The sequence below is a fragment of the Schistocerca cancellata genome, chromosome 9, assembly GCF_023864275.1.
Source record: "Schistocerca cancellata isolate TAMUIC-IGC-003103 chromosome 9, iqSchCanc2.1, whole genome shotgun sequence".
Taxonomy (NCBI): domain Eukaryota; kingdom Metazoa; phylum Arthropoda; class Insecta; order Orthoptera; family Acrididae; genus Schistocerca; species Schistocerca cancellata.
The window spans coordinates 326228172-326249868 of NC_064634.1; the positions used below are offsets into that span (position 1 = coordinate 326228172).

A 21697-nucleotide genomic window follows, 5' to 3' on the forward strand; every position below is an offset into this window, starting at 1 on the left:
AAAGATAATAATAATAATAATGCAAGTGTCCTTGGTTGTAGTGTGGTTTTGTTTATATATCTTCCCCAGAAAGGGTAAGTAGTTGTTGGCCACCCTCCTATGCCAATCCGTACATGGGCCATCTAGAGGAAACCATAGCCTCTGAAAACCCCAAACCCCTTGTCTGATTCAGGTCCATTGATATCTTCATGATCAGTACCCAGGAGCAAGACATCCTATCCTCATCTGTGTGCAGCTTCAACACCTTTTCCATAATGTTCACCTTGTCCTTCCTGGACACTGATTTCAACCCATTGATGGCTGCATCCCTCTCTCTGCCTACACTGAGCCCACTAACCACCAAGAGTACGTGCATTATGACAGCTGTTACTCCTTCCATACCCAAAATTTGCTCCTATTTTGCCTGGCCAACTCGGATGTCACATCTGCCCTGATGAGAACTCCCTTGTTCAGTATGCTGATGTTTTCACAAAGGCCTTCACAGGCAAGTACCACCCCCAAAACCTAATCCACAGGTTTCCTGTGCCATACCTTCACAAGCAAATAATTATCCTGCCACCCACAAGAACCAGCTGCCCTTCGCAAAGGCTTTTACTATCTACCATCATGTCTGGAAATCATACATCTTATCTGCAATGCCTTCCACCCCTCCTAAAGTGGATTTCATTGCCCACCAAACCTACCAAATAGTGTGGTCAATCCCTATGCCGCTGCCACTACCAGCTCCTTGATGAGGGGTCATATCTCCAGAGAAGTCCATGTGCAAGACCTGCCTTAACCCATCTATCTCGTCCTACTCTAGTCCTGTCAAAAGCTTAGCCTATCCCATTGGAGACAGGGCCTCCTGCAAAAGCGTACATGTCTTATCTACATTGCCATCAGTACTCTGCAAGCAATCTACTGATGTGTAGCAGCAGGTGCTTCTGGTACCACTAAATGATCCCCCCTTGTCAGTTCCAGGCGCGAAAGGTGTGTGGGAAAAATATTGTCAGTAAACATCTGCGTTAGTTCTAATTTCTCGAATTTTTTCAGTGTGGTCATTTTGCAAGACATGCGCAAGGAAGTAATAGGTTGTTCATTTCTTCCTTGACTGTACTATCTTAGAATTTCAATAGTAAACTGCTCCATGAAGCACAGCGGAATTTGTCAAGTATCCGTGTAATGTTCTCACACTGACTAAATGATCCTGTGATAAGACTTGCCAGACTTCATTGGATCTTCTCCCTCCCTCCCCCCCCCCTCTGTCCCGCCCTCCCCCCCCTCTCTCTTTTCCCCCGTCCCTCCCGCCCTTCACCCTCTCTCCCTTCCCCCTGTCTCTCCCGCCCTTCCCCCTGTCTCTCCCGCCCTTCCCCCTGTCTCTCCCGCCCTTCCCCCTGTCTCTCCCCCCCTTCCCCCGTCTCTCCCACCCTTCCCCCCGTCTCTCCCCCCTTCCCCCGTCTCTCCCACCCTTCCCCCCGTCTCTCCCCCCTTCCCCCGTCTCTCTCCCCCTCCCCCCCTCTCTCTCCCCTCCCTCTCTCCCTCCCTCTCTCTCTCCCTCTCTCTCTCTCGCCCTCCCCCTCTCTCCCGCACCCTCCACCTCACACTCCCCCTCCCCTGCCCTCGCCCACCCTTACCCACTCCCCCTCCCCCACCTGCCCGCTCCCCCTCCCCTGCCCCCACTAGGTGTTGACTTATCTTGATTATTTGCTGAAGCTCTCTTTGTTTACATAGCAGTTTTCTAACATGATTCTAACACCTTGCTCAGAACATACTTGTCTAAGGCATACTGAATGATGCTTTTGAATTTTTCCACATCTTTGTCCTCAGCATTAATGTTTTAGCATTTGCTTGGTAAGCAAAAATACACTCCTGGAAATGGAAAAAAGAACACATTGACACCGGTGTGTCAGACCCACCATACTTGCTCCGGACACTGCGAGAGGGCTGTACAAGCAATGATCACACGCACGGCACAGCAGACACACCAGGAACCGCGGTGTTGGCCGTCGAATGGCGCTAGCTGCGCAGCATTTGTGCACCGCCGCCGTCAGTGTCAGCCAGTTTGCCGTGGCATACGGAGATCCATCGCAGTCTTTAACACTGGTAGCATGCCGCGACAGCGTGGATGTGAACCGTATGTGCAGTTGACGGACTTTGAGCGAGGGCGTATAGTGGGCATGCGGAGGCCGGGTGGATGTACCGCCGAATTGCTCAACACGTGGGGCGTGAGGTCTCCACAGTACATCGATGTTGTCACCAGTGGTCGGCGGAAGGTGCATGTGCCCGTCGACCTGGGACCGGACCGCAGCGACGCACGGATGCACGCCAAGACCGTAGGATCCTACGCAGTGCTGTAGGGGACCGCACCGCCACTTCCCAGCAAATTAGGGACACTGTTGCTCCTGGGGTATCGGCGAGGACCATTCGCAACCGTCTCCATGAAGCTGGGCTACGGTCCCGCACACCGTTAGGCCGTCTTCCGCTCACGCCCCAACATCGTGCAGCCCGCCTCCAGTGGTGTCGCGACAGGCGTGAATGGAGGGACGAATGGAGACGTGTCGTCTTCAGCGATGAGAGTCGCTTCTGCCTTGGTGCCAATGATGGTCGTATGCGTGTTTGGCGCCGTGCAGGTGAGCGCCACAATCGGGACTGCATACGACCGAGGCACACAGGGCCAACACCCGGAATCATGGTGTGGGGAGCGATCTCCTACACTGGCCGTACACCACTGGTGATCGTCGAGGGGACACTGAATAGTGCACGGTACATCCAAACCGTCATCGAACCCATCGTTCTACCATTCCTAGACCGGCAAGGGAACTTGCTGTTCCAACAGGACAATGCACGTCCGCATGTATCCCGTGCCACCCAACGTGCTCTAGAAGGTGTAAGTCAACTACCCTGGCCAGCAAGATCTCCGGATCTGTCCCCCATTGAGCATGTTTGGGACTGGATGAAGCGTCGTCTCACGCGGTCTGCACGTCCAGCACGAACACTGGTCCAACTGAGGCGCCAGGTGGAAATGGCATGGCAAGCCGTTCCATAGGACTACATCCAGCATCTCTACGATCGTCTCCATGGGAGAATAGCAGCCTGCATTGCTGCGAAAGGTGGATATACACTGTACTAGTGCCGACATTGTGCATGCTCTGTTGCCTTTGTCTATGTGCCTGTGGTTCTGTCAGTGTGATCATGTGATGTATCTGTCCCCAGGAATGTGTCAATAAAGTTTCCCCTTCCTGGGACAATGAATTCACGGTGTTCTTATTTCAATTTCCAGGAGTGTATTTTCCTACCTTTCTGAACATTCCTTGCAATAACCATAATCACAGATGCTATCACTGATACCTTCCTTCATGTTAACTGATTTGAAAAGGTAAAGTCTGTCTGTCTGCTAGGAGGCCTAAGATTTCCCTTTCACAAATTGGTTGTCTAACTATCTGCTGAAAGTAATGTTTGGACAAGACATTCACAATAATGTCACACGAATCCCCATCTCTAGCACCAGATTTGATCACATGACTTTCTCATTGTATGCTTGGCAAGTCCAAGTCATCCTCTATTAAAGCAGTGTGATCAGGAAACCTATTCATGAAATTCTACAAGGCCTGCTGAAGCACTACCACTGCTACAGCTCTGTAGAGCATCAGATTACTATTTTTGACCCACCTTTGATGCTCGACTTTACTCACATTCAGTTGCCACCTGTGACGTGCCAGCAGAACAGAAAGTCACATATTTAGCTTTTTTATGTTCTTTCATAGCTAACTCTTAAGTTAGTAGAACTAGGATGGATAGGACGTCTGCATGCTGTGTGTGGTGCAGAAGAGCTGGCCGCAGTATGCGTAAAGCTGAAGACTGTTTTGGCCATGGTCAGCCATCTTCAAGATGCTACTTCAGGCTTTAGCAGTGCTAAAGAATCTGGTGCATCATATTGGGAAATCTCGGGTATCAGTTGTTTTGCCCATGGGCTCTGCTGCTGAGGCACCTCACCATGTGCCCAACATGAGGAATCGACCATCATTGCAGAATGTGAATGGCAGGTGGCAACGCATTTGTATAGCTTGAGACAGTGTATCGATGTGGAGGCTGGCTGGCCTCACCCATTACCATTGTGTGTGGACAGGTGGCTGCTCCTTCAGCAGGATCCAAGCAGACTTATGTGAGGAGGGGTTCACTAGGTATTGGGAGCTCCAATGTTAGGCATGTTATAGAGCTTCTCAGGTAAATAGCGTCCAGGGCTGGAAATAAATCCAGTGTGCACTTGGTATGTCTGCCAGGGAGCCTCATCTGAGATTTGGAGGTGGCCGTGCCTGTTGCTATTGTGCTTGCAGGGTGCAGTCATGTGTAAGTTGTGGCTCACATTGGCACCGATGACGTTTGTTGCTTAGACAAGCAGGCAGCTGGCAGACATGGTGAGACTGCTTGGAGGGTGCCAGCAGAGGCTACAATGTGCATCATTGTTTGCGGAATTGATAGTGTGCCTCAACCATGGCTCCATCAATTCTGTGACTGCTCCAAAGGTCTGGACCTGCATTATGGTGTGGAGAATTCTAAGACTCCCCTTGATAGGCTAGAATGTATGTGGAATGCTCATGGTTTTTTAAAGTTAGGTGGTAGTTTGAGGTCCTTTAATGAATGCTCACTCGTCAGTGTGCTGAGTGTGAAGTCAGACAGTGTGCAAAATAGTAATGACACCTTGACTATCGAAATTCTAACAGTTAATTGCCAAAGTATTAATAACGATGTTCCAGAATTCTGCCCTCCAGGAAGGTAACCATGCTCAAATAACTCTTGGAACCGAGAACTGTCTAAAACCTTAAGTAGAAAGTTATTTACAAAGTTATGATACAATTAATAAATAGTCCTCATTCACATGTATGTAAGAATTAAATTTCAAATTCTTGTATTTTTTTTTTCTTACAAATAGGCACAACATGCCCCAGTGTCAAGATGATGCCAACAGTAGCCACCCTCAGTCAAATAACATTGAAAACACTAAACAGCTGGCAGTCTAAAACAAAATAAACTAAACTTTAATGCCCAGACAATTATAAAACAGTTACATCAAACCCATGCCATGTGTGAGGTAACTTTGAAACTAATTTAAAAGTGAAAGAAACTTCAAAATCTTAATAAATTTTCAATAGCACTAGTAAGACGGATGGAAGCTCTAGCAAATCAATGATCGTTTCATGTTTATGAGTGTTCAACAAATATCCGATTTACTAAGTACCACAAACTTCAGATTAGATTTAGGTAACAATAATTCTCATGAAAACTGCAAAGGCCCACCAGACTTGAACAGTGGAAGCTCAGTTGCATCAATTCATGTTTGATATTTATAATCATACAGCAGAAATCAAATTTATGCAGTAGCACAAATCGGAGATTAGATTTAGGTAGTAAGTATTCACTTAACAACTCCAAAGCCCACCAAGTTTAAACACTCTGCGCTTAACATTTAGAAACACTCCAAATTAACACCATTAGTGATCACTTAATATGACTACTCAAGCAGGAGCCAACAAAACGTTACCGGCACAAGCAAGCCTGATACTTGCATTCTATTAATAAGTATGGGCAGTGCTCAACACAGTCAATCATGCCATGAAGTACATCTCAAATGACCCCACAAGGCTCCTCTCCATCCATCCTGAAGCCAATGTTCAATCAATACAGTGCTGTAGCCTCTGCAAAACATCTTTTCTGCAGCACAATGGCAAGGCCACCCCAGTTAAGCAGGCTGTGATGTTGACTTCCGTACAAATGCACAGATTTCAGACTGGGCCAAACAATCAGCCGTGGTTGCTTGTCATTACAAAAGGTGCACTACAACCAGTTCAGGTAACTTCATTAGCTCAGCTAATCACATATCCAATTCTACATAGCGCTGTCCAAAACATGTATAGCCATGCACGAGTTCTCTGCCAGGCTCGCTTGACATCCAGACACACTGTGTCAAGATGGTGTGTGAGTGCTCTTCAGACCTCTGTGGCCCCATCCTGCCCCCTTTTGGCAATGCAAACCTTGCTTGTAAGGAAATCATCACTGCCATCGACCATGAGGAACTCAACGACCCCTGCTGGGTGTTAGAGTTCGGCTTAGCCATCTTAAACAACTCGCATTGCGCCATCAACTTAACGTCCTGTACCAAACCATTACAGGTAAAATGTTTAATGCTGTGAAGTGTTTTAGCTAAGTCCAAAATGTGCACAACACAGGAAAGCGTGAAAATAGTTAAAAATGGCTGAAACAAGTCTCTTCAGAAGACAAATCTAGTTTCTGACCACATCAGGTGCAGTAGCAAAGAACACCATGGGACAGCAGGTATAGTTCCACAGCTTTGCCCTGTTGATCCTCTCCCAGACTTGGGCCAAATCAGTGTCCTGATGGTGCTGTTCCTTCAAATTGCCAAACAGCGAGGGAACATCTGTTAAAACCACAGCAAACATCTCTTCAACCCGACCACAGTATACAGCTTCATGATATCCCCCACCTTTGTCCTCCTGGAACATCCTACTCAGTCCTACTCAGCACATTTGCCACCTGATTTTGTGTGTTGTGTGTACATTTGGCCATGAATTTAAAGGCACAAATTCAGATGGCACAGTGGACGATCCACCCGATCTTTCGTGGTTTAGCCAGCATCAACTCAGCACTTGTCTTGAGGCAAAAGACTTATGCTCCAGATAAAAGTGGAACTTTTCAGGTGCAGACTAAAAAACCTGCACTACCAGGTAATGAACAGAGTACTTACATTGTACCTCAGACAAACTGCATGATGCACATGTGAGAGGTCTCCACTCACCCTGTTCCCCCTGAAGAAGCATTGCAGTTTCTCCTAAATGGAAAGCATTGGTCTGCACAATAAATTCTCAATTAAAGTCAGGAATCCCCAATAATGGTGCACTCATAAGAGCTTTCTTCAAGGCATCGAAGGCCTCCTGCTGGGCCATTGACCAACTGAAACTGTCATTCTTCTTACAGAGCTGACTTAGCAGGGGAACTATTAGGGCAAAGTTAGGAATATACATTCTAAAAAATTTCACCATCCTAATGAAACACCCCTCTTTTTTCTTATCTCTGGGAGGTTTGAAGTTATAAATGACTCGTGTTCGAGACTGATCATTGACCACGCCTGCACTCGAGACAACATGTCCCAAAAATGAAATCTGTCTGTGGACAAGATTCACCTTAGATGGCGTAACTGTGAGTCTGGGCTCCTTAAGCCTGCTTAAAATCTAAGATAAGTGATGCAGGTGTTCCTTAAATCGCTTACTATATATGACATCATCTAAGTAATTATCAATGCAGTAAAACTTGAGGTCCCCCAGCCTTAAGTAAAGTAGTCATGAAGATAATGCCGCCCCAGTAGCGAGGCCAGATGGCACATGATTAAACTTGTATAATTTGCAATTATTGCAAAATGACACTTCTAGGTTTCTCAGCTAATGACATCTGGTAGTTGCCTGATTGAGATCACTGACACTAAAAAATTTAGCACCCGAAAACCACGAAAAACAATTATGTAAATTAGGCATGGGGTCTTATTCAGTACAACTTTCTGATTAAGAGCCCTGTAATCAACAAATGGCTTATATCCTTCTCCCCTATACTTAGGCATCAAGAAAATCGGAGAAGCATAAGGCAACACCGATGGTCAAATAACATAATCAACCAACAATTGATCAATAAGCTTTCATTTTCAGAGGTGGCGATCTATACAGGGTCTGAATCATGGGGATGGAATCAGTTAATCGAATCTGATATTTAATGCGATTGGTAAACCTTAGCCGGTCAGTAAGGACTTCAGGAACTGTTGTGAAATATCAGAAACATGCTCTCTCTGAGGATGACTTAGGTGGCTCAAATCAAAGGGCCCCTCTTCTCCACTGACCACATGAGCATCATGCTGCACTTTATGGTGGCAAAATAGAATCTTAACATTTGCAAAAAAACATCGGCAGTCAATATAAGTAATAACACAATGGATTCTAAGGAAAGAATCACACCCTAAACAATTGAAGTAGTAAGTCCTTTAATAATCAAAAAATAAAATGGCCAGGAAAATTTCCCTATTTAAGTTTCACCCAACCCAGGCTAGGCAAGGCATTACCATTAGCAGCTTTTTATTTATTATTGGCACTGGTCATTGGGCCAGACCATGAAGACAAGGTAAGAGAAATTAGGGCGCTTATGGAGGCATACAGACATTCGTTTTTCTCTTTCTCTTTGGGGATGTAACTGGAAAGGAAATGACTAGTAGTCATATACCATATGCTGGCTTGCGGAGTATGTATGTAGATTTAGGTGTAGATGTAGATTAATACCGTGCATGTTGGGAATGCATGATAACCACACTACATATTATCAAATTCTGTACTGCAGTAAGTACGCCTTCAGCTTTGGCATCTAAAGTATCGCTGTAACAGGTATCCATTCTGAATTCAGAATTTCATTGCTATTCACTTCTAGTTTCAGCTAACTTTCTATTCCTAATATTATCTGGGCATTATTACCTTTAATAAGGGATACTAATTCTGGGGCCTTGGCATGTACACTTCTGCAGTTCACCAATATCATAGGCCTATTAATCTATTATGTTTCCTATCTGCAAGGACAAGCATTCTTTAATAATAATGTGGCTAATGTATCTTCAGTTTTAGCAGGCAGTTCATCTCTGATCCTGAGGAGGGTTCTGCTAACCTAAAGAAGATGAAAGAAAAAAAATGCATGCCATATGTACTCTGCTACCCTAGTAGCCATTTCCTGCACGTAGTGCATGCCTGGGCTATAGGGGGGAATCTTATAATCATCCGTGCAATAGTGGAACGGAAAAATTTGCATCTGATGCCGTCGCAGAATCCTCTGAACCTCTGGTTTAGACTGTTCCCTCTGCTCTAAACCAAAAGACCCTTATCAGCTCTGTGTACAACACTACAAATAGTGAGCTTAGCTTATGTGTCACATGCAGTGGCTAGTTGCCTTCATCAAACTGGGCATCAAGTGAAAGGAACCGAGGATGACCTCTGGACCCAAGTGACAGGCATAATTTGTGCTGACATGGGGCAGTGTGTTCGATAACTGTCAGGATTGTATTTTGTATCTCAGATGAGCTGCACTGAACTTTTACTAGTGTTCTGTGAATGATCTCCTCTACTCTGGTGTAATGTATACCGTAACTGTTTCACATCTCTGAAGATTCTTTTAAGATGTGCACAATGGAACACATGAATAAATGAATGGTTGGTTGAGAGGTAAGTAAAAACTACATAAACTGTAAAGTGCTACCTACCACTGATTTAAAAGAACATATGAGCTACAAGGACACAAAAGTAATGGTACAATTGAGAATAGTTCACTTTCAGAAGGAAGCAGATGTCTGTCTGGTGTATTTGTGAAATGACATCACAAAGTCCCACTGGAATTGAACTTTGAATCAAAAGAATAGCTACCAGATTCATCTTTGCAATATTTCATCATTATAAAAGACTGTAGATTCTGTGACAGTACTGATCCTGGACCAACCGTTGCTGTGAATCTTTGCCTTCATCAAATTTGATTTTAGCTGTTTTGAACCCTTATTTGTTAGCACAACCGTACAAAATAAATTTCTTAAAGCCATTGCTTACAAAACAAATGTTGGCAGCAGTAACAATGATGAAAAGGAGACTACCATGAAAACATTGTCTGGAAGAAGTAGCCTTGTTTTGGAATGTACTCGTCAGCAATTAGGTAATGATTCCTTTATCATGGATGATAGGATATATTAGAGTTTAATGTCCCAGTGGCAACATTTGAGATGATGTACAGGCTTTGAGTGTGCAATGGTTCCAATGGAATCCAATTATGATCTACTCAAAGAGTTAAGAAATCGGATGAAATATAAAACATTATTCTGTGTGAGTGCCAGTCCGTCACTTTGCTTGGTTCCTAAACTGTCAAGTTATATTTTTTATAATCTCCACTTTGGTGTGACTTCCTTGGTACGTAGCTCACTATGTGATATGTCATCTGATGTGCACTGGCCATGTTGTTGTACACGTGTTCTGAAAGGCTGTCTATGTGTTTCACTTAGTGCTGTCATGGATAAGACAAACAGTTATAGTTGCAAAAAGGAATAATCATCAGCTTTTAGGTTAAGTGGGGGAAGAGGCAGGGGCAATATTTCTGACAAGGCAAATTTGTTGAAATTATATCAGATAGCATTGTGGAAATTGTAGAGCCTCATATGTTGTTGATGTGGTAAATGAATGTCAACTATAAACATCAGCTGGGATTCTACAGTGGAACAAGTCGGTGTCCAAATGAACCAGGGGACAACCAGACTCCTGTGACCACAACTTTTTCAATGAACCATGCTACCTTTGTAGATTCAGTGCCGTACCTTGGCATGTAACATGGCAACAGCTTTTCTGTGCCAACTAACTAACCAACCACCTAACCACAGTTGGACTGCAGCTGAATGGAAACATATAGTATTCTGCATCCAGTTAAGATTTTTGTTACGTAGGGCAGTTGACTAGGAGCATGGTGACTGACAAATGCTGGAGGGAGATGTCTCTGCAGTTACTGCAGGAAGAACAGAATTGGGTACTGTACTGTTATGATAAGAGGACAATTTTGATACCTTTTACTACCAATCCATACACTAGACACACATGGATGATTCAGTTACGTATATGTCCTCAATAATAACATTCAGTTGTACATGACGGTTATCTCCCCATGGGAGGGTGGGGTCTTTTATCAAGGTATTGCATTCACATACACAACTAGAAGGATCACTAAGTAGCTAGAAGAATGTAATCAAAAGTATTAAGTACACTTTTGGCTAACAATTCCCAGTTTTGTAATCTGAGAGATTATAACAGCTGTGAAGATAGCATGGTTACCAAAGCACATAAAGACCCATCAGCACCCAATTGAGTCACTTTTATCTTGTCTAGCAGCTGTCTATTCAGCTTATCGTTATTACTATAGATAATATCACAGAATTATAATAATGTGATTTGGAAGTGTAGTCCGTTATATCTGTGACTCTGTGGCTAAGGAGATTCTTGTAAAAGAATTCATCTGAGAAATACATGCATCTGTATTTCAAATTTGAACAATTGACTAAGATATATATACTTCTTAAGAAATGAATACTTTGCAGAGAGAGAGAGAGAGAATGATCATTTAATATTGTCTTATGTAATACTAATAAATGTTATATTAACCTGCTGACTTTCGTCTTCTTGAAGTAACTGTGCAAGAGGATCTACGATATTATTGTTCAGTTTAGGTTGTTAATAAAATGTGTTATCATAAATCTAAGATATTGCATCTTGTGTAGTGATTTGCCAAACCACTTGCAAGGGGTGTGTGTGTGTGTGTGTGTGTGTGTGTGTGTGTGTGTGTGTGTGTGTGTAGACACTATTCAACTTTTTCCAATTTCTTGGAACATGTTTTTAACATGTGTTTGTTTTAGCCAGAACTTGTGGAAAAGCTGGTTGTAGTTGATGTTTCTCCAAGGAGAGTCAGTCCAAGTTTCATCACAGTTAAAAGATACTTAGAGGCTATGCAGCAAATAAAGTTTGGAAAAAGCATGTCAATGTCAGCTGCTCGTAAGCTTATAGAACAGAAATTGTCTCCCATTGTAAAAGTATGTATTTTAGTAAGTGACAGAGACCAAATACGTATTTGATCATCTGCATTCTTTTCAGTTCTTTCACTTTTTATAGGTACCAGCTGTCTGTCAGTTCCTTGCCATGAATGTAACCCAGGCAGAAAATGGTGAGATGAAATGGAAAGTAAATCTGGATACACTTGTAGACACTTTTGATGAAATTTCTTCATTTCCACCAACAGAAAAAGTTTTTGAGGGTCCAACATACTTCATAGGTGGAGGTGATTCTGATTATATAAGGTTTGTTACATTTCTTGAAGTTCCTTAAAATTATTATAATGTATCATAGTTTACACAAAGAAGTGAATTTCTTGCCCCTAATGTTTGTGAAAATTACTACAATACTGTGGAAGCATGGCATAAATGTTAATTTCTGTTTGTGTCCACTGTCTTGTTATATTTTGGTAAAAACATCATCTGTAATGTTAAAACTTTATTTATTCACTATAAATGTGATTTTGGTGTATCGTGCCATTTTCAAGTGGTAGCTGCAACAATATAAATTGCATAACGACCTATTCAACAAGGGAGTCATTCACTCACTCACTCATTCATTCATTCATTCATTCATTCATTTTCTTCTTCTTCTTTTTCTTCTTCTTCTTCTTCTTCTTCTTCTTCTTAGCACCTTCCCATTGGATTGTGGTCTGCCTTTTGGAGCAGTGCATCCATTTCTTTCTGTCTAACACTTCCTGTGGATTTAGGCATCTTGGTCTTAGACATGTGTTTATAGTGCATTGCCACCATAATTTGGGTCTTCCACATTGTCTGTGGCTCTCAACGGTGAGGTGATAGGCTGAGCTGATGGCTGAAGCAGGTTCCATGGGATGTGCCCATCCCATAGAAGTCCCCATTCTTATATCTTCTCATTGATTGGAGCCACTCTAGTGAGTTGTCAATCAATGTATTGTTGAGGTGCCTAGTTATTTCTTCGGCATCAGTATTTCCATGACATGTAGGGAGTGCCCAGTAAATCTTCATATGACCAACACTTTGTACTATATAATGCAACTGGCCTCACAGCCACTTGGTATATCTTAGATTTTAAGTGAATAGGCCTCTTCTTATCATAAAGAATGCCAGTGAGGTCTCTGAATTGCATCCAGCTTGCTTTGATTCTTGCTCACACATCTTCATTCACTCTATAGACAAGAACCTAGATACTTACCTTGGTAGGAGGACTTCCATTAATTTGTATATTTCCAGAAAATGGAATCATTTTGAGGCACTCAGTTTTGTGGATGTTTGAACAGAGGTCAAATCGTTGCTGAAAATCGCACCATGTTTTGACCTGAGTTTAAAGATCCTCCATGGTATCTGCCACAGACACCACATCATCATGCTCTCTAAATACGAGGGTGGTTTGAAAAGTTCTCGGAATGGAACAGGAAATAAAGTACTTATATCACTGGAATTTTTTTTATTTTTCAATGTAGTCTCCTTGTAGATTCATGCACTAGGTTCAACGATGTTCCAGTGCTTTGATCCCATCTCAAAAATGAGTTTCCTCCAGGTCTGCAAATTGGTTGTCAACTCCGATTACCAATTCTTCATTTGCAGTGAATCTTCATCCACCAAGAAAATTTTTTTAGGAAGAGATGGAAGTCTGACAGAGCCATATCAGGTGAATAAGGTGGATGTGGCAACAATTCATACCTTAATTCATGTAATTTTGCCACGGCGATGGCAAATGTGTGCGCGCGCATATTGTTTTGATGGAAGACGACTTTCTTCCTTGCTAAACCTGGCCTCTTTTTTTGCAACTTTTGTTGCATCTTGTCCAGGAGGTTAGCATAGCATTCTCCAGTAATTGTTTGCCCACTGGGGAGATAATCTACAAACAGAATCCCCTTCGCAACCCGGAACACTGATGCCATGACCTTTTCCACCAAAGGAAATGTCTTTGCTTTCCTTGGTAGCAGAGAGTCTGTGGGGTATAATTGTGCACCCAAGTTTCATCTTTGGCCTCAAACCGGCAAAAAAAATCATGTTCGTTTCTCCTAAAGCGCGCCAAACATTATTTGGATATGTCCATTCGCATGCATTTTTGATCCATTGTCAAGAGTTGTGGCAACCATCTTGCAGATAATTTTTTCATTTCTAATTCTTCAGTTAAAATGTGATATACCTTTTCAGATGACATTTGGCAAACATGAGCAATTTCACAAACTTTCAATCGGCGATCCTCCATGACCATTTTGTGCACTTTAGCAATGTATTTCTGGAGTGGTGACAGATCTTGGCCGACTACTGTGCGAATCATCATCTAAGCTCTCCCAACCAAATTTAAATTTTATAATTTATAAAAAAACAGCTACCAGCCACATGTATGGTTTAAAAAGGTTTATTATCTTCAGACCATGACCGGTTTCGGATTTTTCTTTACAAATCCATCTTCAGATGGCAGTTACAAGCATTCTAAGTTGGACCTAGTTTTGTTTTTGTTATTTGTTTGCTGCACTGGGAAAGAAAAGAAATATTTTTGTTGTCATATCGGTAATGGTATTTTTACAAAAGATTTACTTCTTTTACAAAATCTAATTGCTCATGAGATAGTTTTCTGTTTTAAACTTAGTAAACATGCATGTTATTGTACTTATGAGCTATGTAGTTCTGCCTGACGAAATATTCATGCGTTTATGTTTTCGAGCGCAAGCTTAATACACTTTTCAATATGCACTATGTGAGTGCTATTCCAGTCTATGGACGTCACTTTCAACCTCATCATCTTAATTACGCACACAGCACACACGAATAACGTTTACAAAACGTGGCCCAGCTTCATGTTACAAACGAGAACAATATTTGCAAAGAGCTTACACTGCAGCAAACGAATAACAAAAACAAAACTAGGTCCAACTTAGAATGCTTGTAACTGCCATCTGAAGATGGATTTGTAAAGAAAAATCCGAAACCGGTCATGGTCTGAAGATAATAAACCTTTTTAAACCATACATGTGGCTGGTAGCTGTTTTTTATAAATTATAAACCTTAGTACAATAGCCACGTTTCTCAACATGTCAACTTTCGACAAAATAGCGTCAAATTTAAATTCATTTGTCCACTTGGCAACAGTTTAATATGAAGAAGCAGAGTCCCCCAGTGTATTCTGGAAATCGACAGGAATGTCCTTTGCTTTCATACCTTTCTTTGTGAAGTACTTACTCACCACTCGAATCTCGATAATTTTTTTTCCCCCCCATCTTTGCAAATCACTACGTGGGAACAACAAGAGAACCAAGTCACTGCCACAGCTCTCTTCCAAGAGCACTGATGTGGCATGTGTTTACAGGCAACAGTCCAATGAATATCACATGAACAACTCATTGCGCTAGCACTGACCTCTCGTGGTGTTTTTGAGAACTTTTGAAACCACCCTCGTATTTTACAAAAAAAAAATTGTTTTTTACAAAAAATTATAGTGTGAAGTGTATCAAGGTGCTGTTCCTTTTAAGAAGACATTGTCCTTGTGTCATCCGTGTTTAAATATTCTATGTATCTTTTCATGCTTTCCCGACAGATCTGTTGCAAAAACACTTCTCGGGTTTGCCACCGGATCGTATTGTGTAATTTGCACAATATTTAATAGATGCAACTGCTTGACATCGTCATGTGGTATATCTGCTGCTGTCACTGCTGCAAGGCATGACTGATGACAATCATGTGGCGGCAGCAAAATTTATCATGCTGGAAGCAGGCAATATGCGTGTGCGAGAAGACACTTGTAGCTGGAGGAAAGTGGCACTCCTGGTGCCCCGAGCTGGGAGCTGCAGAAGGGCCATCTGCATGTGCGCCATGGGCAATGACAAGCTGCCGGACACTCTCAAGGTTAAAGGCAGAACTATATCTCAGTAGTGCTCTGCGTCATGTGATGAATCGGAACTACAGTTTTAAAATTTCTTTAAAACTGCCATATTTCAGAGAGGAAGGGAAAAGATCTACTCCAGAGGAGGACATTTTCCAAAATACTTCACAATAATTACACTCATTTTTATGTGCCTGTTGACTGCTAAAGTCTGAACTGTATGGTGAGTGATACCTTTACTCATCAATTCAGCGAGCAGAAAAAGAAAAATGTCGAGGAAAAATTGGAGTATTCTTTGCCTTTCAGCTACGGCAGGTGGTTAAAAACCCATGAGCTTCCAGTCATTGTCAGATAGTAGGTAACTGAAGTGTTTTTGATAGCTTCATCCTTATACAGCCATATTACCAGCTGTGATGTCATTAGTGCTCAGTCCATTGGCAGATACATCATCATTCATCTCTCATATCTATCACACCGTGTACTTCAACCTTGTAATCGCCAGATCCTGCACTACTAAGTTCCAGGCAGCACCTTGTATTAAGAGCATTTTCCAATATTTTAATTTTTATCCAGTATTTTAATTTCTATCATTTCTTTTATTATGTTTTCTCAAAAATCATTTCTCCTCATAATGACAGAGGTATTATCAAATACAGTATGGCTATAATTAAACTTTTGCCACTTGAGCTAGTATCGATGGAAAACTGTATGGGTAGTATAGATGGAAAACTGTATGGGTACCCAACATTATAAAAATGATGTTAAGTCTGTGTTCTGTAGGATTTGCAGCGTTAGTGGTCATGACTTGCCACTAGGTGCCGATACTGGTATAATGATGTAGGGTTAAAACACAAGCATCAGCATCATTACAGTTGCAGTCAGTCAACATGGGTCTGCAAAAGGTGAGCAGGGCCTTACTCATAAAGCTGTTTTATCAAAATAACACCAGTACTGCTGCTCTTTGAGAGTATCAGTACATTAGAGGGATACGGAGAAGTTCTCTTTCCACACTGTGACTGAAGAATATAATTCAAAAGTTTCAATTGGCTGGTGATTTGGCAATTGTTCCTGTCATGGCTGAGAATGCTGGATGTGATTTAGAAAAGATTGCTGTATGGTGTGGCAGGTGGCAGTTGACGCTAAATAACGAAAAGTGTGAGGTGATCCACATGAGTTCCAAAAGAAATCCGTTGGAATTCGATTACTCGATAAATAGTACAATTCTCAAGGCTGTCAATTCAACTAAGTACCTGGGTGTTAAAATTACGAACAACTTCAGTTGGAAAGACCACATAGATAATATTGTGGGGAAGGTGAGCCAAAGGTTGCATTTCATTGGCAGGACACTTAGAAGATGCAACAAGTCCACTAAAGAGACAGCTTACACTACACTCATTCGTCCTCTGTTAGAATATTGCTGCGCGGTGTGGGATCCTTACCAGGTGGAATTGACAGAGGACATCGAAAGGGTGCAAAAAAGGGCAGCTCGTTTTGTATTATCATGTAGTAGGGGAGAGAGTGTGGCAGACATGATACGCGAATTGGGATGGAAGTCATTAAAGCAAAGACTTTTTCGTCGCGGTGAGATCTATTTACGAAATTTCAGTCACCAACTTTCTCTTCCAAATGAGAAAATATTTTGTTGAACCCAACCTACATAGGTAGGAATGATCATCAAAATAAAATAAGAGAAATCAGAGCTCAAACAGAAAGGTTTAGGTGTTCGTTTTTCCCGCGCGCTGTTTGGGAATGGAATGGTAGAGAGATAGTATGATTGTGGTTCAATGAACGCTCTGCCAAGCACTTAAATGTGAATTGCAGAGTAGTCATGTAGATGTAGATGCAGTGTACAATCTTCAAGCAGTGCACAAGCTGTGTCCAACAGCTGAGCATTCTTTCTGGTAGCTGTAGAGCAATCTCTGTTGCATTTTCAGGCTATTGGGGATTCAGTGGTCATCACATTGAGCAACCTGGAATATAAACATGGTATGCAACTAAAAAGTGTTACCTTCCCTTATCCTCACTTGTACAGTTGTGTTTTTTTCCATTGTTATTCACTTTTTCTGTACCAAATGTCCTTACAAATGTTTCCACATAGTTTTGGCAAAGTTAAACAATGAAAACTCCAGGTAGGAATATCAACAGTGCAGGAAAGATAGATTGCTGCTTACTGTAAAGAATACATGTTAATTTGCAGACAGGCACAGTTAAGGCATATAAAGCTTTCGGCCACAGCCTTTATCAGTAAAAGAGAGACATGCACCATTCGTAGACACAAGGAAATGCACCTCATGCACACATGACCACCAACTCTAGCGCCTTGGACCAGAATGCTGGAGTTGACAGTTATTTGTGCATGAGATGTGCTTGCTTGTTTGTATGAATGTCATCTCTCTCTCTTTTTACTGATAGAGGCTGTAACCAAAAACATTATGTAAGTGTCTTTTAATTTGTCTGTCTGCAACTAATTTACGGTAAGTAGCAATCTGCCTTTTCCACATATAGTTTCATTGTCCTACAGTCACTTGTTTAGCCCCCCCTCCTCCCCCCCTCCCCACTCCCCCCCCTCCCCCCGTGGGTCTGGTGGTAAGAATAGGCCCAAGGTATTTCTGCCTGTTGTAAGAGGCAACTAAAAGGAGTTCCACACATTTCGACCTTTAAGTGATGGTCCCCTGTAGGGTTTGACCCATATTCTTCAAAATTTTCCTGAAGAGCGAGCCAACTGGGGAAGGGTGCCTTACATGGTGCATTGTGTCCATTTTGCATTGAGACCTTTAGCCCACTTTCTCGTCGTCACATTGCAGTCCCACCCAATCTACATCTCTTCGGCGAGGACACCTTCCTGGGTGCGTATTCCACCATTCACTATGCAGTGTTGCTTTCTATGTCGATGATGACCATGGACTTCTTTGCACCTCATATCCAGCACGGTAGCCAGACCGTTGTGGTGGGGCTGCCATGTACCCTGTTGGTTGTAGCCCCGACCACACAGGGTCTGCTGATGCCTGCGCTGTTAACTCCTCATGTATGCCAAGGGGTAGATGCCAATCCCCCTGGGGCATCGGGACTCCTGGCAATGGCCATCCTGCCAGGTAGCCTTTGCTGCGGCTGGGTGGCGCCCATGGGGAGGCCCCCTGGTCGGAGTGGGTGGCATCAGGGCAGATGACACGCAATGAAGTGTAGTCCATCATCTCTTGCTGGCGGTGAAACACCAGCAGTCTCTAAGCATTCACGAGCTCAATTCAATGCACAGAAGTATGACCCCAAATCGTTCCCCTCCGTGGCCCCACCATGGGAGGAATGTCAGGCTAAGGATGGCAACAGATCTTATTCGCCCCGGTACATTGTATGTTCAAGAGCTGATATGGAATCTTTCATGATGATGAAACCTCAGTTTTTTGTTGAGCCTTTAGAGGACAAGTTTGGGGAGGTGGAGGGCTTGTCCAAAATGAGATCTAGGTCAGTCTTGATCAAAACAGCATTCTCGGCCCAGTCACAAGCGTTACTTGCTTGTGACAAGCTGGGGGATGTTTCTGTAACCATCACGCCCCATAAGAGCTTAATTATGGTCCAGGGTATCATATTTCACAGGGACCTTCTTTTGCAGTCTCACGATGAGCTGGCGCAAATTTAGAGTGACAAGGTGTACATTTTGTCCGGCGTGTCCACCAGGGTGCGAGGGATAATCAAATGATAATTAAATCAAGGCCCTACGCTGTCGACAGTCGATACACACAGTTTGAAAATGTGTGCCCGACCGGGGCTCGAACCTGGGATCTCCTGCTTACATAGCAGACGCTCTATCTGTCTGAGCCACTGGGGGCACAGAGGATAGTGTGACTGCAGGGATTTATCCCTTGCATGCTCCCCGTGAGACCCACATTCCTAACTTAATGTCCACACACTACATTCATAGTGCCCCTGCCCACTACACTCATTACTCATGGCAGACAACCTTACTGAGTCTCGTAAGAGTTTGGGCAATGCGTGTGCATCCAGCACAGGAGGAGGAGGTCAATGGCTGGTTAACCTTACTATATGAAGATGGTATCTGTTCTTTCGGACATGTCCAAAAGAACAGATACCATCTTCATAGAGGGATAATCATGTTGCCACTGGTGCTTTCATCTTAGCCTTCGAGAGTGATACATTGCCCGAGAAGGTTAAGGTGATGGTCTACCGCTGTGATATAAAGCGCTATATCACTCCCCCGATGCGGTGCTTTAAGTGCAGGAAGTTTGGCCTACATCTTCCCGCTGTAGTTCCAGCATCACATGTCGAGATTGCAGACGCCCATCACATCCCAATACTCCATGTACCCTGCCTCCCATCTGTGTCAACAGCAGAGAGCACCATTTGCCTTGTCCACCAGACTACAAAATTCTCCAGAAAGAAAGGAAAATCATGGAGTACAAGACCTTGGACCGACTGACCTACACTGAGGCTAAGAGAAAATTTGAACGCCTGCATCCTGTGCATATGACATCATCCTATGCCACCACTACAACAATTCTGGCACCATCAGCTCCACCAACCCAGTCACCTCTGAAGCAGAAGACTATATCTGCCCCCTTGATGGTAGGGTGCATTTCCCTCCCTGTTGCTCCTGCACCACCTACTTCGGGAGCAACACCCCCCCCCCCCCCCCCAACCTTCGGGGATGTCCGTCCCCACTTCTAAACTGGAGAAGTGTAAGTCTTCTTTGGCTTCTCTCGCTAGGAAGGGCTCTGAGGATGGGGTGGAGATTTTGGGACCCGCTGAGGACCTAGATCTCGCCAGACCCTCAGACACAATGGCTGTAGGCTGCTCAGGCAATAAGTTGGTGTCAGCAGGTGACCCTGAGGCGTAAACTGCCTCATTGAATGTTCCATGCCTTTCCAGTCTCACAATTATGTCATCATGGAATTGCGGTGATTTTTTTCCACTGCCTGGCTGAGCTACAGCAAGCTTTACACCTGCTATCTGCATTGCCCTCCAGGAAACATGTTTCCCAGCAATGCAGAGCCCTGCCCTCTGCGGCTATAGGGGATGTTAAAGGAACGGTAGTGACTATAATCGACTGTCAGGTGGAGTTTGCGTTTATGTCCTAAACTCAGTCTGTAGTGAACATGTTCCGCTTCAAACCCCTCTTGAAGCTGTGGCTGTCAGAATAAGGACGATACAGGAAATAACTGTATGCAATGTATACGGGAAACAACTGTCTGCAATATATATCTTCCTCCAGATGGTGCAGTACCCCTGAATGTACTGCAATGATTGATCAACTCCCTAAACCTTTCCCACTTCTAGACTTCTAGGAGATTTTAATGTCCATAACCGTTAGTGGGGTGGTACTATGTTTACTGGCCGAGGCAGATATGTCGAAACTTTACTGTCGCAATTTGACCTCTGCCTCTTAAATACTGGGGCCACCACACATTTCAGTGTGGCTCATGGTAGTTACTCAGCCATTGATTTATCACTTTGCAGCCCAGGACTTCTCCCATCTATCCACTGGAGAGCACATGACGACCTGTGTGGTAGTGACCACTTCCCCATCTTCCTGTCACTGCCCCAGGGTCAGGCTCATGTACGCCTGCCCAGATGGTCTTTAAACAAGGCAGAATGGGAAACTTTCACCTCTGCTGTCACTGTTTAATCTCCCCCACACGGTAACATTGATGTGGTGGTTGAGCAGGTGACTACAACAATTGTTTCCGCAGCAGAAAATGCGAACCCTCGCTCTTTAGGGTGCCCTAGGCGTGAGGTAGTCCCTTGGTGGTCATCGGAAGTTGCTGATGCAATTAAGGAGCATCGGAAAGCTCTACAGTGGCATAAGTGGCTCCCTTCCCTGGAGCATCTCATAGCCTTTAAACGGCTCCGTGCCTGCGTTCGCCAACTTATCAAACGATGGAAGCAGGAGTGTTGGGAGAGATACGTCTCGAGCATTGGGTGCCATACGTCACCTTCCCAAGTCTGGGCAAAGATTAAACATCTTCAACAGGTGTTTCTGGTGCAACCATAAATGGCGTGTTTTCTACTGACGCAAACACGATTGCCAAGCACTTTGCTTGAGCCTCTGCGTCGGAGAATTACTCCCAGCCTTTCGCACTCTCAAACGGCGGCTGGAAGGGAACGTCCTCTCATTCACTACATACCACAGTGAATCCTATAACAGAGTGGAAGGACGTCAGTGCCCTTGTGCATTGCCCCAACACAGCTGCTGGGCTGTATCAGATCCACAGCCAGATGATTAAACA

General features: G+C 43.5%; 1 protein-coding gene across 1 annotated transcript in view; it reads left to right on the plus strand.

The window, feature by feature from the left end:
* LOC126100216 (protein ABHD11-like) overlaps positions 1–21697 on the plus strand; it is a 56531-nt gene that overhangs the window by 10246 nt on the left and 24588 nt on the right. The window contains exons 4-5 of the mRNA XM_049910779.1: positions 11456–11629; positions 11709–11893. Of these exons, the coding sequence (XP_049766736.1) occupies positions 11456–11629; positions 11709–11893 (359 nt within the window). The remainder of the gene's footprint in view (positions 1–11455; positions 11630–11708; positions 11894–21697) is intronic.